This window comes from Aristolochia californica, unplaced genomic scaffold (assembly GCF_029961685.1).
Source record: "Aristolochia californica isolate CCGP_79_NKW_82.1479 unplaced genomic scaffold, dmAriCali1.0.hap1 SCAF_5, whole genome shotgun sequence".
NCBI classification, from domain to species: Eukaryota; Viridiplantae; Streptophyta; class Magnoliopsida; order Piperales; family Aristolochiaceae; genus Aristolochia; species Aristolochia californica.
The window spans coordinates 11497793-11516507 of NW_027182214.1; the positions used below are offsets into that span (position 1 = coordinate 11497793).

At 42.6% G+C, this 18715-nt stretch overlaps 1 protein-coding gene and 1 pseudogene across 1 annotated transcript; one reads left to right on the forward strand and one right to left on the reverse strand.

Annotated features, from left to right (window-relative positions):
* Nucleotides 1-333: 333 nt before the first annotated feature.
* On the reverse strand, nucleotides 334-12451 carry LOC137965245 (uncharacterized; annotated as a pseudogene).
* A 2961-nt stretch (nucleotides 12452-15412) lies between these two features.
* Nucleotides 15413-16765, forward strand: LOC137965246 (pentatricopeptide repeat-containing protein At1g59720, chloroplastic/mitochondrial-like). The gene has a single exon (XM_068811594.1). The coding sequence runs from the start codon at nucleotides 15413-15415 to the stop codon at nucleotides 16763-16765; it is 1353 nt and encodes a 450-aa protein (XP_068667695.1).
* Nucleotides 16766-18715: the final 1950 nt, after the last annotated feature.

Consider the following 18715-nt stretch of genomic DNA (forward strand, 5'->3'; position numbering starts at 1 on the left):
TGAGTTCTTCTCTGTCAAGATCAGCTTTGATTACGGAAAAAAGGAAAAGAGATAGAATCAGATTCATAAGGGAACCTGGACCTTTGGGTTCCTTGAGGAGAACTCAAAATGTTGTTTACGCTAAATCAAGACTTGCCTTTTCTCATTTCCTTTCCCTTTTAATTAGGGCTCACAAATACAAGAGTTCATGAGGAAGAAATTACCGTTATGCCACTACGGATACACTTAATAATAAATTAAAATATAAATTGAAATAAAAGCAAATAACTCAATAAATCATTGACTCAGCCACGACGCTTCTGAATGACTTGGCTTGCTATTGAGTCCACAACATTACTCCCACTGGAGAAAGAGCTTGTCCTCAAGCTCGAAGGTAGGATATGCTTGCCGAAACATCTCCACATCTTCCCAAGTAACATATGCGGCATCTATGTCAGCCCACTGGATGACACAACCAGTGTAAGCGCTTCAATGTAGGACCACGGATGGAGAGTTTGTGGTATCCGAAGCCCTTCCTCTAATTCCCCCCTGTTGGCAGTATGTTCCACCTGAAAGGCAAAATTTGTTCCACCAAGAGGAAATCCTCTTTTATGTTTCCTCAATCTTCCCAGGGTTCCTGTCCTTAACCTTAACATTGAGCCAACTGACTCCATAAAACCTTTTCCACCAGGTCTTCCACCTTTCAAGATTTTGATCTCCGTAAACACATCATCAACTTTTTCAAAGCGATACACAATTAGAATTTTATCCTCCCCAGAAGCTTGAAGCTTCACAATTGCAAGGTGTCGTGTCTATAGTACATGTTCCATTGCCGTTTGTGTCTGAACAAGAAAATCCCTCTCTTGCAGGGGGGCTTCACAAGGTCAATATCACTTTTTATTTGGAATTGTAAGTTACTTCCAATCCCCTCACCAAAGACCGACCACCTTCCCACAGATGTTACCTTTGCTTCTGTTGAAGTCCCAAGCATGCTGTCAGGAGCAACTAGAAGAACCTTAACATAACCCTTAGAGTGGTCTACCAAATGAATTCCATCTGCAACGATTTTAGTATTCCATATTCTTTCAATTGACCTTCCATTCCTTGATAAGGAACGAATGATTCAAAAATAGAAGTCAATTCATGACTCCGCTTCTGTACTTCTGAACTAGGGACCTTTTTCATCCTAGCAGCTGGTGTTCCAGATCTAGGATAGAACTGTGAAATGTGAACTAGTGGAAACTTGTATTCCTTGATCAGATTGATAGTTTGAGTAAAATCTTCGTCTACTTCTCCTAGAAAACCACAAATTATATTAGTTGCAATCTGCATCCCAGGTACAAGTTGATATAGTGTGTCTACCACAGTTTTGAACTTGCTTACAGTGTATTCCCTATTCATTGCACTCAGAACCGAATCACTCCCCGACTGCACCAGCACATGCAAAAATGAATAGACACATGGATGTACTAAAATATTAGTAATTTATTTCAAGTGCACAAGAAGAAAAACGAGAATTACTCATTCCAATGCTAAGCATGGTACTTTTATCTTAAGGAAGCTCCACAACAATTGCATTTAACAAAATGGGATGATGAAGTCCAATGTCACGGCCATAGGCATTTGTTATGCACGTAATAAAATTATTATTTTAATATTTTTTCTTTAATTTACTTTATTTTATTTCAGTTAAATAATTAATAGGCCATAGGGGCATTTTTGGAATATTTAATTTATAGGGGTATTTTTGTAATATTTTATCTTAAGCCTTGTAAGGGTGAACCCTATTTAAGGGGTAAGAGTAATGAGAAAGGCAAACATTGATTTAAGTTAAACAGGGTTTTGAGTTCTCCTCAACGAGCTCAGGAGTGTACGTTATCTTTAACGAACCTAGGGTTTTCAAGCTTCCCTTTAGCTTGATTTTCGTCTTTCTCTTCTTCCTCCCTACGAATCTATGTGTTAGATCCAGGACCATAACAACTGGTATCAGAGCGGGAACACAATGATCCATTCTATATCCCAAGAAAAATAGATTACTATGTGTGAGGAATTGGAAGAAATACGTGCATGGTGTGCATCTTAAATTAAAATTTCTACAAGGGAGAAACTTACTGCCGCAGAAAAGAAGGTCATACGACCTAAATTCTCCAAGCACAAAAAAATTCACAGAATGAGAGGCAGCAAACGTTGTCTTGGACGAACAGAAGGGCCAAGGGCCAGAAAATTTTACCGTCTTTGAGCACGAAATAAGCACTGAACGAGAGGCAGCATATGCTATCTCAGACGGGCAGAAGGGCCAAGGGCCAAAAAATTTCAATATTTCAGAGCAGGGAAGTCCAACGACTGGCCAAACAAAATTAAATTCGAGATCATGGAAATCAGACGGCGATGAGCCTGATTTTTGGAAATTGGAGGGGTATTCCACAACCCCCTTCCCACGGGAAGCCATACATCTTCCACAGGCGACGCAAATAAATCTGAGACACCTCCCTCTCAGAAAATCGCCAAGAGAAGAGGCCCCAAAGAGGTGTTGTTTTCCGTCAGAAATATACCCTTGCCGCAACGCATTTACGTCGGGGTCCGTCGTTCCGGCAGTCGGCATGGTGAGGAGCAAAAGAGAGAAAGGGCGACTGGAAAAAGGAGAGCCAAAACCCCTCTCAGACCATGAGACGGAAAATCCCCAAGCGTCCTCCTGTTCGCCACCTAGAGAAAGAGGAGGCTCCATCGGCTCCATCGGACAAATTTTCGGTGGGATTTGACTTCCGGCCACCACCTCTCACTCTCAATCTACCTCTCGACAGAACAGAGGGAACCCAATTTCCAAATTTTTTGGGGTAAGTATCGGAAACCTCAAATTTGCATTCAATATTTTGGAAAGATAGGAAAATTCATGCAACTGTGTGATGAAGTGTCTGCAATACGATATAAATTGTTTTTGGGGATTCCGGGAAAGGAAAAAAAGTAGACGCTGACGAAAATTTTAGGAAAATGAAAGAAATGGGGCTCATCCCCAATGTTGTTGTTGTGCTTGATTGCCTATGCAAGGACGGATTGATTCAAGAAGCTATGAAGCTATTTGGGTTAATGCGTAAAAAGGGTACAATCCCTGATATTGTAATCTATACGGCTGTGGTGAAAGGCTGTTGCAAGGCCCTAAAGTGTGAAGTTGAAAAAGGGGAGATTGAGAAGTTGGGTTCTTTAGACCTTGGAGAATGGGGTAATGGATACATGGAGGACAATGGGTTAAAGAGAAACCAGCTTGTGACTACATCCCTTATAGATAAAAGTGCCAATTGTGGTCAGATCGATACCTCTAGACAAGTGTTTGATGCAAGGACTACCCGAGATGTTGTGTTACGCACCTAGCCAATACTACCCAAAAGACCTGCTTATTAGGAGCGAAAGGCATAGGTACTTAACCCAAGACCAGGGGTCACGGTGCCCCTTAACACCACATCCCCCCTTCTTGAGCAGATGACCACGGTGGCCCAATGACACAAGCCCGATCCGGGTTCATTACTTGGTGTTTCCCCCGACCCTACCTGTATTTTAATCCAGCCTTTGCGCGCGATGCAGAGACACTGGCCCAACCCAGGTTTCGTTACTTGGTGTTTCCCGTGGACCTACCAGTATTTAAATCCAACCTCTGTGCCGTTGCCGGGAATCGGTCTCGCGACCTAGCCAAAGCTTTGATACCAAATGTTACGCACCTAGCCAATACTACCCAAAAGACCGGCCTATTAGGAGCGGAAGGCATAGGTACTTAACCCAAGACCAGGGGTCACGGTGGCCCATAAAATGTTGTTGCATGGTGTTATGGACTCTATAGCATCACGAGTTACCAACAGGCGTAGGAATTAATGAATGTGTTTTTCAATTTCCATGTAATTGTTTCTTGGTTTGGTTTTGTATTTGGTTTGGGTTGGTTTAGCATTTATTGGTTTGAACCATTGACCCAAGAGGTCTTTAGTGTTTTGGACGTCCTCAACCCTATTTAAGGGGATGGCTAGGGTAATGAGAAGGAGGAATTGAGTTTACTTTAGCTAGAGTAAATTAGATAAACAGGTCAAGAGCTCCTTCAAGCTCTCTTCCGTTTTTCCCCCAATTCTCCTTTCCGAAATTCAATACCCATCAATCCCTCATTCCATCTCAATGTCAAGCAAGGTGATGGAAGGAAGAGAAGAGAGGAGGGTGACAAGATCCATGGCTCGTGAGGATCCTAACAACGTGGTATCAGACAGGTCCACCCTCGGTGATTCCTCTTCTCCAGAGGACATACGTCAAGTACTTTCAGAACTTGAACAATGATCCACTCTTCAAGGTACTGAAATTTCTCACATCAATAATACATTAAAAACACTGGAATCATCTCTACAAACCGTCATCCGACAACTTGCTGCACTTCAAGCACCAACGCCACCACCAGCAACCAATTTTGAACCACAACTAGTACCCCACCAACAATTCACGCCACCACCAAATCCACCCCTGCGCCAACCAATGGGTTCCATGGCAACTCACACACAAGGACCATCAACGGTTCCAAGGTACTTTAAACTTAACTTTCCTACATATGATGGCTCTAAAGGTCCTTTACTGTGGTTCACAAAATGTGAACAATTCTTCTATCATCAACAAACGGTGGAAATGGACAAGGTTACTTTGGCCGCCTACCACCTGCTCGATGAAGCGCTCATGTGGTTCCATCACTACCGAAATGTCCATTCCATTCAGGATTGGCTGCACTTTAAACATGCTTGCCAGTTGAGGTTTGGACCTCCAGCTAGCAGCAACCTAGTGGGGGAATTGATCAACTATAAACAGACAAGCACCTTAGAAGTTTACCAAAAAACGTTCCAAGAAAGGTTGGCCCGAGCTAGTGAATTTGTTCCTCCTCACCTACATGTTCAGATTTTTAATGCTGGATTGACAGAGTCGGTTAGATTGGAAGTGGAATTACTTGGTCCGACAGATTTGGACTCAGCAATGAATTATGCCAGAGCTGTGGAATACAAACAGAGAGTTCTAAAAGAGTCTTTACAACGAAAACCATTTTGGAACAACAGAATACAGGGTACTGCATCTGGTCCACGTTTTGGGTCCTCTGCCCCTAACCGAGCAGATCAGGCTACCAGTGTGCCTCCACACTCTATGCCACGTAAATTTTTGACTAAACAGGAAATGGACGCTCGAAAGGCAAAGGGCCTATGTTTTAATTGTGACGAACAATTCCAGCCAGGACATACCTGTAAACGTTTATTCAGTATTGAACTGTTGGAAGAAGATTCAGAAGAGCTTCTTGAAAATGAAATTGTTGAAGAGGTACAACAGGAACCAGAGCTCTCCCTCCATGCCATGCATGGCCTGCGTAGTTCTAACACCATGCAGGTAAAGGCCAGGTTACATCATCTCATGCTACTTGCTTTAGTTGATTCGTGCAGCACACATAATTTTATCAGTGAACCAGCCGCGCAACAATTGCGATTGGCAATTCAACAACAAAGGGGACTCTCAGTTTCAGTGGCCAATGGGGCCAAAATTGCTAGTGTAGGGTTATGTGCTAACACCCCTTTCACCATTGAGGGGCATTCATTTCAGGCAGATTTACTAGTCATTCCATTGGCTGGATTTGATTTGGTGCTCGGGGTCAAATGGCTCCAGTTATTAGGACCTATATTATATGACTTTCAGGCTCAGACTATGACATTTTCAGCACCACAGGGCCAGATTACATTACAAGGTATTGTGGCACAGGTACCTAACGTACTTCACACTTTACAGCTTCAACACACCGGTGATGATCAGTTAGCTCCTTTACTTACAGCATTTGCGGATTTATTTAATGATCCTACGGGTCTACCACCAGAGCGTCATTGTGATCACCGCATTCGTTTAAAGTTGGGAACTGATCCAGTAGTGGTGCGGCCTTATCGTTACCCGCATATATAGAAAGATGAAATAGAACGACATTGCATGTATATGCTCACTCAGGGGATGATCCAGCCCAGTCGATCTCCTTTTTCCTCACCAGTGTTACTTGTACATAAAAAGGATAAATCATGGAGATTTTGTGTCGACTATAGGCAACTCAACTTGCAAACAATTAAGGACAAGTTCCCCATTCCAGTCGTGGACGAGTTGCTGGATGAGTTACATGGTGCTACAATTTTTACCAAATTAGATTTGAAATCGGGCTATCATCAAATAAGAGTTCACCCGGCGGATGTGGAGAAGACTGTCTTCCGCACACATCATGGTCATTTCGAGTTCCTTGTCATGCCCTTCGGTCTCTCCAATGCACCCTCCACCTTTCAGGCCCTCATGAATGAGGTCTTTTCATCACTTCTACGCAACTATGTGTTAGTCTTTTTTTATGACTTTCTGGTCTACAGTAAAAATTGGGAAGAACATCTCCACCACCTCCATCAGGTATTTACCATTCTACGCTCTCATCATTTGGTTTTGAATAAATCAAAATGTTCTATGGGTACATCTGAGGTGGCATATTTGGGCCACGTCATATCAGTTGTGGGCGTGAAAGTTTACCAGAGCAAGATACAAGCAGTAACAGATTGGCCGATTCCCACCTCCATCACAGCATTAAAGGGATTTTTGGGCCTAGCGGGATATTACAGAAAATTTATCCAATCTTATGGCATGATAGAAGCACCACTCAACAATCTGCTAAAAAAGAATGCCTTCCACTTGTCTTTTTCAGCGGAACAAGCCTTTCACCTGTTAAAGGAGGCCTTAGCCTCAGCGCTAGTCCTACAATTACCAGATTTTGAGGGAGACTTTGTGGTGGAATGTGATGCATCCGGGGGAGGTATAGGGGCAGTGTTACAACAATTGGGACACCCCATTGCTTATTTTAGCCGTCAGTTGGGACAACACCACCATAAGTTAGCTGCATATGAGAGGGAATTGATTGGGTTAGCCAAGGTTGTCCAACATTGGCGACCTTATCTTTGGGGACGACTGTTTCTCATTCGTACAAATCATTTCAGCCTCAAGTATCTTCTTGAACAACGCCTCACCACATCCCCACAACAGCATTGGTTAACTAAACTCATGGGCTTCGATTTTACGGTTCACTATAAGCCAGGTAGTTCAAATTTGGGGGCTAATGCTTTATCACGTCGGGATAATTCAGCCACACAAATTTATGCTATCAGTCACCCACGCTCACTGGTATTAGATTCGATTCATGAGGAAGTACATCAATATCCGGATCTCATGTCATTATATCAGGATATTCAACAGGGGACAGCAGCTCCTCATTGGACAATTCAGGATCGTCTCATACTCTACAAAAACAGGATTTTTTTGCATAATACATCCCCACTTCTTCACACCATCCTGTCCTCTATCCATGATAGCACACATGAGGGTCGACAGAAAACATATTTCCGAATCAGTCGGGACTTTTACTGGAAGGGCATGAAGAGCACAATTGTTGATTACGTAGCTGCTTGTCAGATTTGTCAACGAAACAAGGCCAAATCTTTAAGTCCGGCCGGCCTACTGCAACCTCTGCAACTACCGTCTCAAATCTGGTCTGACATTTCCATGGACTTCATTGCTGGACTTCCCATTTCAACAGGTAAATCTGTGATATTCGTCATCGTTGATCGGTTTTCAAAATATGGTCACTTCATTGCTTTGGCGCATCCATATACTGCTGCTCAGGTCGCTCAATTATTTATGGACAACATTGTCCGATTACATGGAATTCCCTCATCCATTATCAGTGACAGGGATGCCATTTTTACCAGTATATTTTGGAAGGAATTATTCAAATTACAGGGCACCCAATTGGCATTTTTTTCTGCATATCATCCACGAACGGACGGACAAACAGAGGTTGTCAATCGCACAATTGAAATGTATCTTCGTTGTTTTGTGGGGGACGCACCTAGAAGGTGGGTGAAATGGCTTTCATGGGCAGAATTTTGCTATAACACATCTTACCACACAACACTGGGAACTACACCTTTTAGGGTAGTTTATGGCAGAGATCCACCTCGTCTGTTACCATATGAACCTGGGTCATCCAAAGTCGTCACTTTGGACCAAGCGTTAGCTGAACGAGACGCTATGCTCACTGTGGTACGTACTCATCTATAGGAGGCCCAACACTCTATGTAACGCTATTATGATAAGAAGCACCGGCAAACATCTTATTTCCCTGGAGACTATGTGTGGTTAAAGCTTCAACACTACCGCCAACTGTCCCTGACTGCATCCAAGCGCCAGAAGCTGTCTCCAAAATATTATGGTCCATTTCAGGTATTGGACAAAATTGGGCCCGTGGCATACCGCTTGCAACTACCACTGGAATCAAAGATCCACAATGTATTTCACGTCTCCCATTGAAGCCTTTCCAGGGTGACTCGCCCCTACTGCACACTCCACTGCCGCCACTACATGAGGGCATAGTCCTTTCTATTCCAGTTCAGGTAGTACAAGCACGCCACATTCAAGGTGATTGGGAAATTCTTGTCCAGTGGGCCGATGCCGACCCCAGTGACACCACATGGGAGCTGTTATCAGCATTTCGACTCTTATATCCTTCCTTCGAGCTTGAGGACAAGCTCTTTCTCCAGGAGGGGGTGATGTTATGGACTCTATAGCATCACGAGCTACCAACAGGCGTAGGAATTAATGAATGTGTTTTTCAATTTCCATGTAATTGTTTCTTGGTTTGGTTTTGTATTTGGTTTGGGTTGGTTTAGCTTTTATTGGTTTGAACCATTGACCCAAGAGGTCTTTAGTGTTTTGGACGTCCTCAACCCTATTTAAGGGGACGGCTAGGGTAATGAGAAGGAGGAATTGAGTCTACTTTAGCTAGAGTAAATTAGATAAACAGGTCAAGAGCTCCTTCTAGCTCTCTTCCATTTTTCCCCCAATTCTCCTTTCCGAAATTCAATACCCATCAATCCCTCATTCCATCTCAACGTCAAGCAAGGTGATGGAAGGAAGAGAAGAGAGGAGGGTGACAAGATCCATGGCTCGTGAGGATCCTAACACATGGCCGGGCTATAGCCAATCAAATAGCATTTGCATCTAATGCCGTAGTCGGGAGTGTTGTGTTACCTGCATGCCAAATTCACAAAAACGTTGAACTTGGGGAAGACTCATGGAGGCAGCTCTCTAGGTTGGACCCGGGGCATAGCGGTGATTATATACTTAAGTCCACTATTTATGCATCTGTGGACAGGTGGGAGGATGCACTGAATGTAAGCACACAGATAAAGGAAAGAGGAATTAAGAAGACTCCAGGTTGTAGTATGATTCAGGTGGATGGGGTGATTTATGAGTTCTTTGATGAAGATAGTGACCATTCTCTATCCAAAGACATATATGATACAATAGAAGAAATGCTTTAGAGGATAAAGTTGGAAGGTTTTGTTCCTCACACATCAGAGGCAAGATTAGATAAAGAGGATGAAGAGTACCCTGCTGCTGAGGTTGGTTGTGGTTTTCACAAGGATATGTTGGTGGGTGCTACTAAGACCATTGTTCAATCTAAACCTTCAGACGTGGAGATTCCCTTCGTTGTTGCTGCTTTTCTCAACATACAATCAATTCGTGAAGTGGGTGAAATGGGAGACTTGTATGTGGCACATAATTATCTGAGTACCTGGATAAAATGGGAGCGCAGCAACCAACACAGTTTTTCAACCCAAAAATTTTACTGTGATCTTTGGTTCATGAATACGTGTACTATGAAATCTCCTACTCAATCAGCCATGGAAACTTTAAAGCCCAAGATGCTGCTGCTATTTCATACTATTGCAGTGAAGATAAGGGCACCCCAGCAGCAACTACAACCTAAAAAATATAATGCAGCTGAGCAACACCTGGAAAATTCTGACTGCGACCAAATGCTTGTGCATGGGGAGAACATTGATGCTGCTTGTGGTGTATTTAATGCATTACCTTCCATTGCTCTCATCTCAAATGAAATCATATGTGGCAGAGGGGTTGTCTTTGGTAAAGATTGTCTTAATACCTTTGATTTTGAGAAGTTGTTGGCAGATAGGGAGACTATCCACGAAGAAGGTTCTCTTGGCCATATTTTGAATGCCATGCTGTGGGGAATGCTTTTTCTAGCTGTTGACGAGAACAATATTAAATTCTGAGTGGCGTCTGCCCCGCGTGTAAGTGCTGCTACTGTGGCACTGCTGCAACTAGTGCTGCCAACCATGGCACTGCTGAAAACAATACTCATAGTCCTGAGAGTAAAACCAGCAGTGCTTTATGAAGTCCATGATGTTTTATATTCGGGAGGGGCTCATAAAAATTTCCACCAAAAAGAGTGCGGTTGTGCCAAGAACACCATGCTGCTAGACAGCCAAGGATACAGTGCTGCTATGGCAGTGTAGACAACCACGTAAATAGTGATGCAGTGGCAGTGCTGAATGAAATAGGTGTTGTTCATGCTGGACATCTAAATAACTCTTTGACTGTTCTCTCCCATAACAAAGCTGCTGCAGCAATTACATCAGTGGCAACAAATATCATTGACACTAAAAATCAGGGAAACAAAAATGTTGGGCTTTCTGTGGATGATGATTGTTTACAAAATGCATTTGTGTCTGACCGGGCTACGCAGATGATGGTTTTCAAGAAGGATGGCACGATCACTGCTGGTAACTCAAGGCAAGTAGGTGATGGTGCTGGTGCAATCCTCTTTATGAGAAATTCAATTGCAGATCTGACGACTTTACCATTTCTTGGTGTATTCTGCAATTTTACTGTTGTTGGTGTGGACCCTTCTTTAATGGGCATAGATCAACCGGTTGTAATTTCGGCTGTGGTGAAAGCGCTATCTGAGGAAGTCATTCATGCATTCCAGGTCATGGTGCTTCACCGTCTTAGAGTGTGCTATAGCAAGTAATGATGACACAGTGTCCCAAAAAAATAAAAAAAATTGTTTCTCTAGTTGGATGCTGCAGTTTTGTAGTCTAGAGGGCTGACACAGATACTGCGGTTGATACTTGAGAACAGGTGGAGCCGTCGGCACGGGCAAGCAGACCCTACCTTCGAGCTTGAGGGCAAGCTCTTTCTTCCAAGGGGTGTAATGTTATGCACATAATAACATTATTATTTTAATAATTTTTATTTAATTTACTTTATTTTATTTCAGTTAAAGAATTAATAGGCCATAGGGGCATTTTTGGAATATTTTATTTAAAGGGGTATTTTTGTAATATTTTATCTTAAGCCTTGTAAGGGTGAACCCTATTTAAGGGGTAAGAGTAATGAGAAAGGCAAGCATTGATTTAGGTTAAACAGGGTTTTGAGTTCTCCTCAATGAGCTTAGGGGTGTGAATTCTCCTTAATGAATTGATTTTCGTCTTTCTCTTCTTCCTCCCTACGAATCCATGTGTCAGATCTGGGACCATAACGACATCAGTGTCCTCATTGTTTATCCATATCTCTTTAACACCTTCCTGTATGACAGTTTTCACATGCTCCACAAGACCATCCATTGTGTAGCTCCCTAGATGCCCACGAGCAAGTTGTGTCTTGCAATAAGTACAAACACCTAAACAACGAACTTTAATTGGAAGAATCTCAATAAATTTGTTCTTTCTCACCTTTGGAAAATCAAGTGCTGGCAATGTCTTCCTAGTCGAGAGTCTTACTACATGACCCTTGAGTGTCTCCTCAATTACTTCAACAACATGGTCTATTTGTTGCACTTCAATTATACTAATCCCTTCAAGCTCTTTCAAGTCTCTACTTCCTTGAGACACACATCCAACCACTACAAGGGACTTACCATCCTTTTTGCAGTTGAAATTTAAAGTTTCCACGACTAATTGAGTAGGAGATTTCATAGTACACATATTAATGAACCATTGAAATTTAAAGTTTCCACGACTGATTGAGTAGGAGATTTCATAGTACACATATTAATGAACCAAAGATCATAGTAAAAATTTTGGGTTGAAAAACTATGTTGGTTGCTGCGCTCCCGTGTTGTCAAGGTACTCAAACAAATAAGTGCACCATACAGGTCCCCAATTTCACCCTCTTCAAGAATTGAGGTAACAATAAAGAAGGGAACCTCCACGCCTGAAGGTTCAGATTGAACAATGGCCTTAGCAGCACCCACCAACATATCCTTGTGAGATCCACAAGCAACCTCAGAAGCAATGGTTGTGGAGTCCAACAATTTCTTATTATTTTGGAAAACATAATTGAAGTCCCAGTCTTGGATGAAGAATTCGTTGCTCCAATTGAGCAAGTGACTCCCGGCCACCGGCATGGCAAAACTGAAACTCGTTGCAAGGTACTCTTCATCCTCTGTATCTAATCTTGCCCCTGATGTATTAGGAACAAAACCTTCCAACTTTATCCTCTGAAGCATTTCTTCAATTGTATCATATATGTCTTTGGACAGAGAATGGTCACTATCTTCAGCAAAGAACTCATGAATCACCCCATCCACCTTAATCATATGACAACCTAGAGTCTTCTTAATTCCACTTTCCTTTATCTATTTTCTCACCTTCAGTGCATCCTCCCACCTTCCCACATATGCATAAATAGTTGATATAAGTATATAATCACCGCTATGCCTCGGGTCCAACCAAGAGAGCTGCCTCCATGATTCTTTCCCAATTTCAACATTTTTGTGAATTTGGCAAGCAGCTAACACAGTACTCCAGACTACGACGTTAGGTTCAATGATATTTGATTGGCTATAACCCGACCATGCAACAACATCTCAGGTAGTCCTTGGATCAAACAATTTGTTATGCACGCAATAACATTATTATTTTAATAATTTTTCTTTAATTTACTCTATTTTATTTTAGTTTAAGAATTAATAGGCCACATGGGCATTTTAGGAATATTTTATTTATAGGGGTATTTTTGTAATATTTTATCTTAAGCCTTGTAATGGTAAACCCTATTTTAGGCAAGCATTAATTTAGGTTAAACATGGTTTTTAGTTCTCCTCAACGAGCTCAGGGGTGTGCATTCTCCTTAACGAACCTAGGGTTTTCAAGCTTCCCTTTGGCTTGATTTTTGTCTTTTTCTTCTTTCTCCTTACAAATCCATGTGTCAGATTCGGGACCATAACACAATTTCCTAGCAGTATTGATCTAACCGCATTTGGCACTTTTGTCTACAAAGAATGTAGTCAAAAGTTGGCTTCTCTTTAACCCGTTGTCCTCCATATATCCATTAACCCATTGTCCAAGATCTAAGCCACCCTACTTCCCCATCTCCCTAAATAGCTTCAGCCCATGGCCTGGGTGTCTACCATTTAAATATCCAACAATCATCAGATTCCAAGACACGACCTTTTTCTCGGGCATTTCATCGAAGAGTTTCTGGGCAGATACCAAATCTTCCTTTTTAACATAACCGCTAATTATTGAATTCCATGACACCACCTCTTTTGTAGGCATTGTATCAATGATAATATGAGCACCATAGTCCAAGCCACATGTTGCATACATATGGAAGCAATGCGGTCCTCACCTGTATCACTTCAGTAAGGCCATTCTTAACTATCTGCCCGTGGCATTTCTCCCCATCAGGAACAGAACAGTTCATTGCACAAGAAACTGCCGACTTTGGATTTCCAGGCTCAGAGAATTGTGGTGGAATGATTTCAGGATGGGCTAATTTATTACTGAGACAGAGGTTGCACCGTCTTCTTTCGGAACAACGACCTTCCTTTCTGAATCCTTATCAAGATGCATCTCGATTTCGGCCAATCTCTCAAACATTTTAATGGAAACCTGATGGGTATCCTCACATATTGCTGAAGTTAACTCTGTGCACATTTCTACGATTGATGTGCAACGAGCTGTTATGCCACGGTGGCTACACTTAATAATAAATTAAAATATAAATTAAAATAAAATAACTCAATAATGAAATTACTCAGCCACGACACCTCTAAATGACTCGACCTACTATTGAGTCCACAACATTAGATTCCCTTACGAATCTGATTCTATCTCTTTTCCTTTCCCCTTTAATTAGGGCTCACGAAGAAAAGAGTTCATGAGGAAGAAATTACCGTTATACCACTACAGGTACACTTAATAATATATTAAAATATAAATTGAAATAAAAGAAAATAACTCAATAACTCAATGACTCAGCCACGATGCCTCTAATGACTCGGCCTACTATTGAGTCCACAATAATGGTGGAAGAGTGAAGTAGTACAAACCCCCTTTTTCATGGCCGCCACCAATCACCCGTTTCATAGTTAGAGCCTGAAATGTACAAGAAAAGGGTGAGAAGGTAACAAAGAAATTCAATTTTATTTTTATTTGACTAACCGAAAGAAAATTTAAAGGAAATTGAGGGGCAAACAAAACATCTTGAAGAGGGATAGAAGATGTAAGAGATGAGGAACTGTTATGGACTCATTAGGGGTTTATTTGCAATTTCTATTCATCATTAGGGGTTTATTTGCAATTTCTATTCATTAGAGGTTTAATTGTAATTTGTTGAACATTAGGGGTTTATTTGTAATTTGTAGAACTTATGACCTTTGGCATGTTTTCACTAATTCCCTATATAAGGGCGTAAGATGAATGAGAAGGCAAGCATTAATCCAATTAGTTGTTAGCATAGCAAGGTAGGATTCTCCCTTCTAGCAGAGATCCAGGGCGAGCTTCCCTTCACAAGCTCACTCCATCTTCATCGTCTTCGCTGCCCCTCGCCATGTACCCTTACAGGTACAAATGGTCCCCCGTGACCTACGAGCTTCCATCTTCTTCCTTCCCGTATCCCTTCCAACCAACGTTGAAGAATCCGCATGGTGGCAGATCCGAAATTGGGCATAACAACTTGGTATCAGAGCAGTCCACCCTCGGCAACTCCTCTTTTCCAGAGGACATACGTCTAAGTGCTTTCAGATCTTCAACAAAGATCCACTCTTCAAGGTGCTGAAATTACTAACATCCATAATAAATTGCACACTCTGGAATCCTCTCTCCAAACCATCATCCGCCAGCTTGCTGCAATTCAATCGCCAACACCACCTTTGCAATCGGGAGGACCCTTCGCACAGCCTTCATCGGCAACCACGATAGGGGGTTTTCCGTCGAACCCTTCTCCCGCACAGCAGCCGTCGGAAATCAGGCAGCTACCTATCACAGAAAAGCCTTCCGCACGTCCAGTATCCGATGGCGGGGCAACCTCAAATCCGACGACATACTCTGCTCTAGCAGACCCACAACACCTATTCGTCGTCCAACAGAAAATTTCGCAAAATCTGCCAATCCTTCATGATGTTCGCTGTCGGCCACAAGCCAAGCTAGAAATTCGCAAGGGGAATGGCCATACTAGACAAGCTCTATTGACGGCTTATACAAATCGACAACCACCAAAACCCAGAGATTTCAATTTCACAGTCGAAATCGTCACCCTAGTGGAAGCTGAAATCATGGTTGCACGGCACACATTCAAGTATTCACATCCCGTTCCACACTTTCTACCAGTGGAGCGTGCCACCGAATTAACCACTCAACGTGAGGTTAGTGCCTGGACGGCAACGCCACCGCGATTCATTCCTCTTTCGGAAATAATGGTCATCTTACAATGCCAGCAGCAGCGGGCGTTAGCTCGGTGCCCCGTCAAATTTTTTTTTGATGAATTTGGACTTGGTTCTATTTCCTTGGAAAATTGGTCTCATCTATATGTGATGAGGCAGTGTGAAAATGGTGTCGCTGGCGATGTTTTGATGAACAACTCGCTCATAGATATGTATGGCCCCGGTGGGTTCGTCAGGTTTGCGTGGCAACTGTTTGATGAAATGCCAGAGCAGAACGTAACTTCTTGGAACTCCATGATTTTTGGGTTCGCAATGCATGGATATGTCCCAGAGGCATTAAACACCTTCTCTCAAATGTGCATAACAGGACAGGTAAAGCCTTACTCGATCTCATTCGTTGGTGTTCTAACTGCATGTCGCCTCAGAGGTTTGGTTGGTGTGGGTCGTAGGTACTTTGATTTAACAGTATCAGAATACAAAATTGTAACCCAAATTGAGCACTACGGATGTGTTGTTAATCTTCTTGTGTGTGCTGGCTCAGTGGAAGAAGCCATAGATGTTGTGTCTGCTATGCCCATTAGACCAGATGTGGTGATTTGGAGAAGCTTTCTTGGTGCTTATTGTAAGAGAAAGGCTGGAGTTGAGATCAGCAAATTACTGGCTCAACCAATTCTAGAGTTGGATGGTGGATTTTCTCGTGGAATCTATGTGATTCTGTCCAAGGTCTATGCCTCAGCAAACCAATGGAATGATGTTGGAATACTTAGGAGATTACTGTTTGAGAAGGGGGTATTGAAGGAACCCGGTTGTCGTTCAATTGTGATGGCTGGTATTGTTCATGAGTTTCTTGCTGGGGATTCTTCTCCTCCAAGAACAAAAGAGCTATTTGACATGTTAAGTCTTTACCCTTCGGATAGTGTCCCCAATCCAGAGATTGACTTACTTGCGCCTGCTGTGACTGGTACCCTCAATGTACTTACGACATCAACTGAGGCAAACATGACACAGGTTATTGTTGTTTCTTCTGCCTTTGCTGTTGCTATGACACCAACTTGGCCACAGGATACAATCATGGATGAGACTTGCTGGTCAGCCAAAGTATACTGCAGATCAACTGGGGACTGGCACTACCTTGCAACACCAGCACCAGAAAGTGAAGCTTTGGAGTATGGACCGCATAATAGACTTGACGTTGTGTCTGTCTGCCCAACTCTTATTCTGGGGCTGTGTTGCACCCAACCATGAATGGAAGCAGTCTTGTTTTATTCAAGATACAGACAGGAGTACACAAAAAAAAGAAAAAAAATCCGGAGAATAGTTGTTGGCCGAGATCGATTTGATAAGGCTGATTGGGAACATTACAACAAGCTAACAAAGGAGATTAGGGAGCAAGTTCAGAGTGTTGGAGATCATTTTCTTCTTTCTAACTCAAAGCGTGTGGAGAAAGTAATCCAGGACAAGGCGTGCAATGCTCTTCTGTTGAAGGTCATCAGTGTTGAGGCCCTCCACCAAGTCCTCAGAAAAGCCCAGATAAATTTGCCAGATGACCAGCTTGACCGTTTATGTAGTTCAGGGTTCATTGTCTAGAGTGAATTTTGGCAGGTATTATTGGAGGTAGAGAGAAGCTTGGGAGGTTTACAGGATTTTGCAAATTCGACGGGGAGGAAGCACACATGCCCCTCCTCAACCTATTGCGTTTGCTCTACCGGTACTATGATCACAGCAGCTGCCAGCTCTTGCTTCAGATTCCATGGTGGTAATTGTCTCCATGGCTCCATGCCGCTCCTCAACTGCCAAAATGCAATGATATTGCTGTTCGGGAAGGGACACTCCAATACCCCTACCTCCAAGGGAGGTGATTGTGTTATGATCGGCTACAGACAAAAAAAAAATAAATAAAAAATAAAAATAAAAAATAATTTGCTCCTCTGCTAGGTTGCTCTATTTTTGTACGAACAGGCAATTCTACTTTGAGCTTGAGGACAAGCTCGTTCTCCAGGAGGGGAGTAATGTTATGGACTCATTAGGGGTTTATTTGCAATTTCTATTCATCATTAGGGGTTTATTTGCAATTTCTATTCATTAGAGGTTTAATTGTAATTTGTTGAACATTAGGGGTTTATTTGTAATTTGTAGAACTTATGGCCTTTGGCATGTTTTCACTAATTCCCTATATAAGGGCGTAAGATGAATGAGAAGGCAAGCATTAATCCAATTAGTTGTTAGCATAGCAAGGTAGGATTCTCCCTTCTAGCAGAGATCCAGGGCGAGCTTCCCTTCACAAGCTCACTCCATCTTCATCGTCTCCGCTACCCCTCGCCATGTACCCTTACAGGTACAAATGGTCCCCCGTGACCTACGAGCTTCCATCTTCTTCCTTCCCGTATCCCTTCCAACCAACGCTGAAGAATCCGCATGGTGGCAGATCCGAAATTGGGCATAACAGGAACCCCTGGCAAGTACCTTGGTTTGGGTGCCGTTTACAATAGTAACAAATTTTTGGGGAATACATGGAGATAAGGAATGAAACATGTGTTTCTTACCTGATAGATGTTCAGAGGCCCCGAAGTTGATGATCCAAGAGGAAGATGATGAAGAGGAAGAAAGCATACCTGAGGCATTGGTGGTAACAACAGTAGGTAATAGTGGAATGGAGCACTCCATTAGAGACTTCATCTTCTTAAATGCGGCATAGTCTTCAGTAGTGAGAGCCACTTTCCTAGATTGGGAGTCAGCCTTTTCTTCCCATTTATCAACATTAATAGAAGCTAGGTTAGCCATGGCTTAATTAAGTTTGTCATGAAGTTTCCAGCAAGTTTCCACAAGGTGCTTCTGACCACCTCAATGTAGGAACGGGTCGGACCAGTTCAGCCACATCTATTGTGATCCCTCTAATATTTCTGCCATGTCCTCAGTATGAGGATGATGTACCCCTATTGCCGTAGTACATAGTAGATGTAGCATCAATGGAGGAAGTAGAAAATGGATCAGGGATCCATAGCAACGTGGCACTGATGTCATCAAAGGATGGAAGAGCGGAGGAGCTAAGAAGCAAGGTCTCGGCAACCTCAAGGTAGGGCTTGATATTTGTCAAGCAAATGGTTACTGCCAAGGCCTCCCATTGCCTTTCTTGAACAGGAATGTCTATTGAATATGGCTGAGTGATTTTCCATTCTTGGAGAAGGCCCCAAAATC